We start from the raw sequence: 12,121 nt of genomic DNA, 5'->3' as shown, positions 1-12,121 counted from the left end.
GACCTCACATCTGTACTTTTCTTCCACAGCAGGACAATAACGGTTTACATTATCACACGTGTTATTATTCTTCTAAATATATCATCTTGATACGACATCTTTATACATTCATTTTATGACCTTTTATATCTGTCTGATGACTCGACTGGGACCTGAGAACCCAAGGTCGAGTAGGATAGACAAATTAAACTCAGGTTCTTGCAAATATTATTCATCCTCTCGAAAAGTTATTACATAATTGGTACTAAAACGTTTGCCAATAGTTAAAACATTAGTTTATTCAATAAGCTAATGCAATTATAACATTCATCCAATTAAGCTTGCGAAAAGTCCTAAATGTGACCTGATGTCAGTATAATGTGACCGAGCGATAGGAGATTTTGACATAGTATTTCTGGCAAGTAACACTCTAAATTCAGCATCAGTTCCGCGCTATCATAAAAATCTGTCGGAAAATACGACACCATACCACCTCAAGACACACACACACACACATACACACATATATTCATGTTCATAAATATTACTTCAATGGAGGTACACCATTAAATGGCCTTAGTCGGCTGTGAATGGGTCGCTGACAAAATAAAAACAAGCTAAACATATTATAGAGAAAAATGCCGCTGCCGTGCTCAAATCCAAGAAAATGGTTCTCACTGCGGCATATGTAAACTAAGCAAATCAAGTCCCCTTTACTCAGCAGACACGAGTGGCAAACGTCTTAGTTTGTGTACGGCTTCGGTTTTCTCTTTACTCTCTTTATAGAGGGATATTTACGGGGCAATGGCTTTGTTGCATGTAAGTTGGCCATATTTCGAGTAAGTACTGTGAGTAATATATTAAAGCTAGACTGAATGTAAGTTTACCACATTTCATCATACATGCAGCAATGCTTTTATCTTTTACACTATGACAGATATTAAAAATGATATCTGTTACAATGTTTATGTGTCAGCCACAACGCTACTTTCTATTTACTGCATTCAAAGCCGCAGCTTTCCTGAGCAGATCAGGATAACAACATGGTTTAGCAATTGGTTGTTTTCATACATTTCTGCTTCATACACCAAGCCCTATCCTATTAAGCCAACTCTAGATTTAACAACAGCCTGTAAGCCAATCTTACCAGGTAGTAGCAGAGTAGCCCATTCAAAAACACCTGCAATCCTATTGTCTGGTGTGACGTCATTAGTGTTTCGCGCCATACAACACGCTATTGATTCTTCGTCTGTTACAGGCAGTAATATTTCCTTTGTTTTAGGTACTTTAAAAATGTCATAATAAAAAATTGCTGAATACCATCACATAATTACCCAATTTTTCTATATCATACGACCATGACATACATTTAAGCAATGAACTGTTTTTGTATGGTATTTATGATCTATTTGAATGACACAGCTTTGCAAGCAAACAACATAATGCGCGCTATATTTACGTTTTCTCTGCCTCTTACGTTCTTTTTTAACTTATAATGTATATTTAAAACTAAAAATGCCCGCCTTATCGACAGTTCACACAAATTCGTTCAATAATTTGAACAGCGTATTGTCGCTTGCTGATTGGCAAACAAAGTAGTACTTTGAAATTTTAACAAACATTTCAATTTTATTCCCGAATTCAGTATCAATACAATTGCGTATAATATGTCTATAGGGTGATTTAGGTTTATCTATAGAAATCTGACCTGAAAGTTAGTTTTTAAATAGTTCCGATTTTCCCCCGGAACAAATTTCGCGCATGGATAAATACAGTGAACACCGTGAATCCGACCTTTTTCTACACGAGGGAGTTGTTTTTTGAAATTATTTCGAAAGTTTCTCTTTGCTCATTTTGTGAAGAATCCAGACGTGAATTTATTTGTTGATTGTATGGGAATCTGACAACAGTCGGTAGATTCTATAACAGCCTCGTTATTTGACATGTCGTGATCAGAAACTCAGGAAACCGTGGCTGCGAGACGCGTGAAACTGATATCGTTTTAAGTGAGTTATCTTGCGACGGAGCACAGGGGTTCGTTACACATGTTTAAAATGTTTATGTGTGCTGTGACTCATATCAGTTGGCCTGCAACATATGTGTCAGTAGGTCTATAGAATATGTGTATTTCAGACATTTGTAACGAACCTCTGTTGATCAGTGCAGTGCAACAGACGATATTTCTGATAAATTGCATGAGTGTTAAAATTGTTTCCAATGCCAGCATTGGTGATTTCAACCGATGTGCATTTTGTACGATATTGCAGACCTTGGTCTTGTTTTTGTTGTAATAAAAGTATTTTTTATTTACTTTTTTCTTTTGCACATAATTTTACAATGAAATTGTCAAGTCTCACAATACCCAGCGATATTTCAGCAGCCGTCATGTTTATTTACATTGGATATTGTTGTTTCGGTCAGTGTTGTATTAATGCGCTAAGAATTGTGTCTCGTGATGCATGGTAATTAAAGTCCCATCAACGACACAGCTTTCAAAGAGGCTATATAGTGATATGCCATGCAAATGTAAATATATGGTATTACACACTTGTAATTAACCTAAAGGTTATGCGATTGGTCAAAACCGCAGAAACATATTCGTACCCCACTACATTACAATGTACTACTTCTATTTGCAGTACCACATGCTACATTTACTTTTATTTTGGATGAATTTGAATATATTTATTTGTCATTATTATATCAATTTTATTTAAAACTGTTCATTTGAAATAAATATATGTAAATCTGGAAGTTCTTTGCACTGCGCGGAACGACAATACTATGATTGTATTACTTTGGTGTTAACCAGTATAGAGTCAGCTGATAACACATGCTTGTGTTTGAAGTTATTTTTCAAATAATCAATATTATGTGACAAATAGAATCTTACATTCGTGTCAATGACATATTAAATCTATTAAGCTCATTCAATAATTTAATATGACATGGACACTCGTGTAAGTCATGTATGTATTACATCTTTAATGTAGAACATTTCGATATGTCTACACTAAGGATTTGCATTCTTGAAAAAATTGATTAACTGTCATCCTCATAAAATATGTATATGGTGTGCGACCGTCAACCATGATATGCCATCCTTTATTATATTTGTGAATCGTGAAGTAATGGGTATATCCCACGAGAGTAAAGAAAAATGACACTTATATAAGGAAATATATACAATTGAGGCCTGCCTCGATCAGCAGAAAGGTGTATAGTGCTTGACCAGCGTTTAAATGTAGCTCTTGGTACCAGTATCGGTTGTCCGATACAACTTTTGTGATTTATGTTTGTATATGAAATATTTTTTTAAAGCGTTCGAGATATACGCTGCGAAATTTGTGATCTGGTCACAACATATAGCTTTAGACCATGTGTATGTCTGCTGATAAACAAAGACAGTAACAGATTTCGCATGACAAAGCACTATTTACTTTAAACTTATATCAATGTTCCGAAAATAAAAGTCATAATGATAAAATTACAATGTCCATGGAGCTCATTATTTCGAAACAAAAAGTGGCGTTACAGCAATTCTAGGGAGAATTGAATGTAAACCTAAATATACGTACCGATAGATTAATTCCCATATTGGTACTGAAACTAAATTCTTAGATTTCGCGATGTAACACGATCACAAATTGTATTTTAGTGCTACAGAAAGGAGTTATGTATGTATGTCTGAAAGATTTTATCACTACGTTTTACGCTTGATGACAATTAGGTTTCAATTTTACCCATAGCAACCGTAAACATCCTGGTACATGTAGAATATACTCATTTTACAACAGAGGACAATCCCCCGCATGACATTTTAATTTTAATGGCAAGTTCTGTCACTGTTTTGTTCGATTTTGGAAATTTTATCAGACATTCGAGAATTAATCCCAAAGATCAGCCACTATATAAATTGACACAGAAGTTGATATGTGGGACGTTATGTCTACATAAAAGACAAGACATGTGATCTTAGAAAAAGTAGATATTGTATAGATTTTCGTAGTAAACGAATGTCTCTGCCACTATACGCTAATGCAAGTAATGACATATCCACTAATAATGTGTCACTAATATTTGTATTTTCTCTCTCCTTCCATTCAAATAATTTTACTGCATTAAGACGTAGTGTATGATATATTTACCCCCTATTCACCCTAATTGTTCCCACCCATCTGGTCTCATGGGGGGCAACTACATCAACTCAACAGTTAATTCCCCGTTCAAAATTATCCAGGTCGAATTAGTTTAAAATCCTATTTAACACTATTCTTAAGGATTGGTCTTTTAGATATCTCCCTACTGAGCCGAGCCCCTCTGCCCATTTTAACGATCAATTACTAACTCTGATGGAATTGCAAATAATATCCCTTTATTGATTGAAAGTATATTTTTTATACTGCAGTTTGAGCTCGCAATGCAGACTATCCTGCAAAGCTACATATACGTACAGTCAGGAGTCTGATTAATGGCTTCTCGTTATCGTTTCACACACCACAGAAAAGCATGTCACGTGATACATTTTTTTCCAATCTAGTTCGTTCTGTTTTAGTACCTTTATGTTACATATGGGCAAAACATTTCACCCGGCGATGTATTTATCTGCGCGCTAGAAAGCAATTAACAACCCGCATATACATATCTTAAATGTGTCTATATGATGTCACATATTCCGGATAGTATCAATAAAACAAAATGTGCACCTTGATTTATCTTTTTTAATTAGATATACGTCATATTACTTTACAGAGGCATTCAAACGTGCAGATGCCATACTAGTTTGCAACCTTAGGCGGGATATATTTTAACAGTGATGAATTGAAATAGTTTTGGAACAGAAAACTACATATACATGTAATTGAGCTGTCACACTCAAGTATTGAATTGAGCCTCGGTTCGGATTTCGCTACAGAACCCCCATGCTTTTTCGTGCAATAACGCATATTTAAGATCAAGATGCAGAGGAGTCAGTTACATTAAGAGACAAACTAATTAATTTTGATGATAACTTTCCTGGTTAAATAGCATTGCCAGTCTCTTTAACATAACTGATGGAACAACCAACAGCCAAGATACCTTCTTCGATCCCGGCACAGCCGGTATCTAAGAAATGTTTTTAGTGGCAGTGCCGGTATCTAAGAAAGTATCGCTAAAAACATTTCTCAGATACCGGCACTAACACTAAGAAACATTCAAATTTTCAAAGATATAATTGCATGACCTTCCTGATGAATGCTTTCTCAGATCAAGAAAATGATTACAATGGCAGTACTTAAAAGTGAGGAGAAAACAATTAGGTTCGAGAAGACGGTTCATCATGTATTTCTATTCTCAATGAAATAATAACTTTCCTGAAAGGTACATTACTGGTCTTGACTTAAATATGGTGTTATTTTCCGACATGATTTTAAATAATATGGTTGTAATGCATTTACACCTACATTTTATAAATCTCTTTGGATACAAATTTACTTTTAAAATACTTCAATACAGCTAGCAGTACATTTCGTCCTATCTTTGTTGGTACTGCCTTTACACAAACATGTTTCACTGATTTGTGAACCGCAATAACGTAGACTTTCATGAGTTAGATGAAGTAAAACGATTAAAAGAACATCAATGCAGAGAGCATATCGACATTAATACAGGACGTAAAAACACAAAGATATTTAAAACATCAATGTCTCTAGTATGAAAGATTCCCTTTGGGGGAAAACATTGAGGCCACTTTTAAATTTGGCCTAGTTTTCACCCTTTTTCGCGAAAAATGAAGAACGAGAATATATCAGTTAGATGAAAGAAAATTCAGATTTTTGATATTTTCTTTGATATAAGAGTGCTGCAAATATGTGTATTTATTACACATCACTCTATATCTTACTTTGACACAATTAATTGGGCTCTGGTATTGGCATCATATTTCAAAATCCAAGATGGCTGACAATATGCGGATAATTGATTTAAAAATGTCTGTTCCAAAAAAAATCTTCTAAAAAGGACATCTTGATAATTCCAGAAATGATTGTCTGTCTATAAAGTATTTATCATGACAGAGTTAAGTGGAATTAGGTACATTGCTTATTGCTTAAATATAACACGCATATCAGCTACATGTAGCTTTCAATTTAGTTATTTTGTACGTTTGCATAGCTCATCCAGTATGTCGTTTATTCCGATAACTGTATATAACATTATTGACAAAATAATAAACATCCTTTGTCCTGACGTTATAAGTATAGTAGTGACTGTTATCATTCTTGTGTACTAATAAATACTGTCTTCGTAAGTATCGTAATCAGAGGGACATAGATCCGGAATGTAATGTTAAATGCTATCCATGTAAGGAGTAAGGAAGGAAACCTTAGGAAGAGTATCCTTAAACCACTAGTCGTACTCCAGTCAGAACGTTTTCTCCAACAAATTTTCCATATGGTAATGTTTCGACAATACTTTTGGGTGTCATCGCAAAGATTACAGCTTCTCGATTCTAGCCCGTTTCTATCTCGTTTCACGTGAAATATGCATGTTCCGTTCGTTTTGCCGACACCTTCAGATTAATTACATCAGTCTGACCTGTCAGTCGAGTTCCTTAAATTAACATCAACCTCTATTTTAATCAATATATAGTCTTACAAATCAGCGTGAAGAAAACCTTTGGTCGGTTGTGAGGTAGAAACCATTTTACAGTGTCTACACCCTGGTGTGTTCGTGTCACGTCTCTTAACAGGGTCTTCCTATAATTGTATTGAAACTGTTTATCTCAGTGAAGTTCTTGGTGAAAGACTCGTTTTCCCGCTTCTTTCGTGACGCATGATTGCTAGTTAAAAAGATCGAAGAATTTGTAATGTTACTTTCGGAAAGTAGCCACTGTAATGTGTGTTCTTTAAAGTTAAATATACATGTATGTTCATCAACTAATCCAAATGCAAAACAAATATCTCAACAGAGATTTCAGTTTCATATTGTAGTTTTGTGAATAAAATATACTGATCATAGAAGACATTTGATAGTTCTATCATCAAACAATTATCTAGCCCAAATAACATAGGCGTTTATATCACAGAAGTTAGCGGATGATAGTTACCATTAAACTTAATTCCGGCTCTTCAACCATTTTCTTTCCAGTTCAAATGCTAAACGTATAATGTAAACGTCTATACAATTAGAAATATCTACATATTTATTTATAATGATAGTGCCAATGTTACATTATCACTTAGTACTGTAAAGAGTCCATAGAATCCATGAACCTATCTGTGTGTTTCATGATATTCGGGAAAGACGCGATTAACAACCGTTCTGATCAGTTGAAGTATGAGGTGGCCGATGAGGTAAAGCATGATGTCGCGGACAGTATCCAAATATGATTTATATCATTTTCACCAGTGAAATAGTAGGAATTATCCATTTAATAAACACTTGTAAATATATACGAAATAATTAATCTTCAATTGTGAAGATATCACTTTTTATATTTTCCAATCAAAACGGTACTTTCTATTAACTGCGTAAATGTTCAGAAGTTAGGCGACGGCCGAGTAACCTGTTGTTTTGGTAAACACCATGCTATTGACACAACTTCACAATGGATATCAGCATTACAGTAGGTGGTTAATCTGTGTTGTGTTCTACTGATATACAGACCACTAAAACTCTCTTGGATGAATAAAGCACATTTTACCATTATCAAGCACATTTTACCATTATTTAACACAAACAAAGTTTTAATCAAGTAAAACTATAGTCTGATGGGCATATGATCCGGTCAGGTAAAGTATTGGAAAAGAATGATGAATCTGAAACCCGATACTGGTAAAATAGTTTCAGATGTAACTAAAGATTGGGGACATATGTGGACAAAATGGCCATTTTAAAGTACATGAGATGCTAAAGTGATAATTTCTTTTTTCAACTGGAGTATACCATGCAATTCTGACCTAATATGTGCGTCAAAGAACAACAGGCTGGCTAGATTGATAACGTATCGTTTTACTTATCAGTAGGAGAATTTCACGAGGTGTACACTTTCTAATAACTTCTGAAATCTCCTGTTAAGTGTTAAGGCAAAGGCTTCAGGATATCGGTACAGGAGATACAGGATGTCTGCTTTTATGTTTGTGTCGAATTGGAAACTTAGCAAGGTATGACTTTTCAATAGCGGATTTCTTTCTATAATCGTCAGAAGAACAAATACTTCAAAAATGTTTTGTTCTTTGTATTCGTTCGAATATGCCCACAAACATCGGCTAATATGTCACTTTTCAACGATTTCTTGCGTCAGAATAACCAATAACTTTACCCTAATTCACGTGTGTCCATCCTCAGTCTTGTTTGTCCCCATTAGAGCAGTTGTTCAGGAACGAACTAGACAGGAGGGACAGGAAGAGCGTCAACGCTGCAAACAGAGCTGTCCATCTAATGCAGAAACACAAGTCTTGATTGGAACAATGCTTATAGTAGTAGAATGACAGCAGTCCAGGGGTTATCAGGAAATGGCTAAGGGTACCCTGGTATTAGCATCATACAAGCGAATGCCGCTTGTGCTATCACTATTGTGTTCCTTTTCCTGCACTAGAGTATACTTTGTTATATTTTCTGTAGAGTCGTTTATCTACCTACAGTGTTTGTACATGTATGTATACTACTTTTTTCTACGTAAAGAGCGAAATAACCGATGGAATTTTTAATTTCATCAGAAGTCCAAGTCCTTTATTCCAAAAACGTATAATGAAACGCTACCTCATACTTTACATCAACTTCAAACCCAAGTTTTACATTACTGTTTTGCCCAAATATAATGAAGAGCTTAATTAAAAACAACAATTTTTTATTAGACATAAATTTGCATGCCTTAATTGCTTACAACAGTGAAATACAATGACAATGTGGTGAAATACATTGACAATGTGGTGAAATACAATGACAATGTGGTGAAATACAATGACAATGTGGTGAATTTTGATGAAGGTAGTTTTTTATGAAGTGTTTACTAACATAAAAGACACCCAATCTACTGAAACGACATTATTACAAAATTTATTACAATTTATATTAATCATTCTTGTTGGCCCGGATGATAGCGCGCGGGGGTCTTAATGTGGGAGGAAACCAGAGTACCTGGGGGAAAACCACGCTGTCGGAAGTTAAACCTAATCCTTTTCATACCGATCGGGGAATCGAACCCCGGATGCCTTTGTGAAAAGCGATGCGCCACCCGACTATATCCATATTAAAATATGAAAATATTCTTAATGATCAATAAAAAATGAGAAAAAAGATAATGTCATAGTGATGCAGTAGACAATAATATGCAAGGCATGCTTATCTGTCTTAAAAGTATTATTACCTCATTGCCATCACGCCAGTTCTTATGTGAATCGGGACGGCTAACTTCATTATTACAACTGTACTTTCTGAGCCACCTTAGTCCATAGTGTTAGTAAAGTACGTAGTATAAACAAAACATTGAATATGGTTCAACTTCGCCTTAAAGCTCCTTTAGTTTGTTCTTGTTATACCGTCACGTTACATACATGAATACAGCTAAATGTGTATCAACAGTGTTCCTTTAGGGGAGTGTCAACCCTCACTCTAAACACAATATTTCGGACTGAGCCCTTCATCAGCAATTACATAGTTCTCACTTCAATGTCACGTGAATACTTGACAACATGTTATTTTTATGCTATTTAGTACGTAACATTGGTCTGTAAACAAACTTCCCGTTTAAAAAAATAAAATTTGATATTTAGCGAAGGACGAAAACTGTGTATGCCTAAAATCATGGCGTAATCACTCGGCCATTATTTCAGGATGCTCCAAACAATGACATGGACACCACGTACATTAAATGTAAATGATCCGTCATTATTTACGTCAACGACCTATGCTTATTCAAGATTATCAAAACAAAAACCGCAATTGTGATGTTCACTATATCAGAACAACCCGAGCCAACAATATTTTGAAATGTCATCGCACTTCTTTACAATTGTGATTTTTGTAAAAATGTCAAGGGCAGCCAATTAACGGCTTAATGAATGCCAAACGGAATTAAAGATATAGTGAATGCAATGTTTTTAAAATCAAAGAATAGCACACTTATTATAAAGTTAACATTGGAGATATTATCAGCCTAAATATTTTGGTACAAGCATTTACCCGATTTGTGGTAAGTTTTAATTAAGACTTCTTTAACAGTTTAAAAAAACCGTTCAATAACGTTGGTAATAGATAATACAATGCATATGTTTAAGAGGGTAATTCAAATCCTGACAATAGCACTTATCCTACATGATGATTCATTAGGACGTCTTGTTTCCATGTTTAATTAACTAATGTTCAATAACGTTGATAACAGAGACATTAATACATGTATTTCAAAGGGCGTTTCATTCCCTAGCGATAATGATCAGCGTACTGCTAAATGTGATTCGTGCTATCTGTGTTTGTATAAAATTTTGATAGCGTTCACACTTCTTCGCGTACACTATATCGTTATTATATACATATCGTCTGCTTCACACAAACACACACTAGAAACAACAGTATTAATACTCTAGCGACCGCGGTACAAACAACTTAACAGCATAAATGCCTCGCGTAACAAAGAATTAGAATATATGCCATAGAGTCACAAAGACAATGGACAAACCTTAAACAGAAAAATTAGGTATTATTGCGTTCACTTACCGTTCCATAAAGCTCAAGTCTTAAAATTCGATTTCAGTACGACATCGGTATAGATCCTTCCGTCACACTTGTAATCCTCTTGTGCGTGTTATATCAGTGATGTTGAGAGTACTCGCACTGGTGGTAACAGTTCTCTCGAGTGGTTATTGACCTTGGAAGCGACACACAGTTACTGTGCAATAAAGGGACATAACTTGTCCTCTCATGAAGCAGCGCTCTCTTCTCATACATTGTGTTACATTAACACACTATGGTACAAGTGACGTGTCACCGATTCACCATTGCATCAGGTTATATCTTCTATCGCAGTGATGTACATCAGAGCCTGTGTTCATAAACATAGTATCATGCTCAAACTCATTCAGATTCAGTTCTTAAGCCCAATTCCTTGTTCCAGTGATAAACTATTCTCACGCTATCACTGAATATTCTCCAATTTTACCAAGATTTCCTTTCCAACGAAACAAGACGATGATGTCAGGGGGCACTAAATACAGGGAGGGAGTTAAACAACCAGATAATCATCCAGAGGAATGGAGATTTCTTTGTTACATTTCCAAAGTAAGGTAGGTTATTTCAATGGAAAATTCACATTTAGTTAATAGTTTGAAAGAACTTTCGAGAGACTAAAATCAATCACATTTTGAAATGTTTACACTTGATTTTTTAACGTGTTACATGATTTAAGCGAGTTACTAAAAAAATGCAATGAATACAGACTCTCTGTCAGTTATATATTTAATTAAATAGACACGCAATGTAGTACCAAGTAACCTTAAAGATAAGACAAACATCAACTATAGCTTCCAATGGTGATCGAAAATTTAATATTACCTGATGTCAACTGTGCCAGTAACCTGAATTCAGATCTATTTGAATCTCACCTAATTGATACCCCTGCCTGCTTATGTAGTTCTCTTGTTGAGGATTGTGATCACTTCTTCTTCCATTGTACTCTGTATAATAATCAAAGGCAAATTCTCCTGAACTCCATCTCTGCTCTTAATGACATTATTCCATTAAATACTCAGACTTTTCTTTATGGATGTCGAAGACTCGATATCAGTATGAATATAAGTATCTTGGAGATGGTTCAGAGATTCGTTAAAGATACAAGACGCTTTAGCTAGATTACACTTACTTGTTTACCTTTATCACATGACTTTGCTGTATGGAATGATACCAGTACATAATTGTACTATGTGCTGTCCACCAGCATAGTTTCAATTGCCATTTTTTGTAAAATTTAGTTTTTGTACAACCATGTTTTTTTTAATATTGACATGCAAATATCATTATTCATGTACATAATATACATGTTTTATCATTACTTCAATTCAATATGATGTGTGTAAACTGTTTATAACTGTAAGGAGAGGGCGCTCATAGGCTTTGCCTGTTGCCCAATTCCTTTGTATCTAAGATCTGAACAATAAATATTCTGAAA

The 12,121-nt window shown here is 34.9% G+C and overlaps 1 protein-coding gene across 4 annotated transcripts in view; it reads right to left on the bottom strand.

The window, feature by feature from the left end:
• The window catches only part of LOC110464416 (carbohydrate sulfotransferase 15-like), a 53,233-nt gene extending 42,402 nt beyond the window's left edge, over nt 1-10,831 (bottom strand). For 2 of the 4 annotated variants that reach the window (XM_021519620.1, XM_021519621.1), the window contains exon 1: nt 10,675-10,831. In XM_021519620.1, the coding sequence (XP_021375295.1) occupies nt 10,675-10,682 (8 nt within the window). In that variant the 5' untranslated portion in view covers nt 10,683-10,831. Of the gene's footprint in view, nt 1-8,281; nt 8,389-9,328; nt 9,563-10,674 lie in introns of those variants that run through there. The other 2 variants (XM_021519618.1, XM_021519619.1) reach the window with 2 other exon arrangements.
• Nucleotides 10,832-12,121: the final 1,290 nt, after the last annotated feature.

This window comes from Mizuhopecten yessoensis, unplaced genomic scaffold (assembly GCF_002113885.1).
Source record: "Mizuhopecten yessoensis strain PY_sf001 unplaced genomic scaffold, ASM211388v2 scaffold10987, whole genome shotgun sequence".
In the NCBI taxonomy this organism is placed as follows: Eukaryota; Metazoa; Mollusca; class Bivalvia; order Pectinida; family Pectinidae; genus Mizuhopecten; species Mizuhopecten yessoensis.
This window is presented reverse-complemented; position numbering and strand designations above follow the sequence as displayed.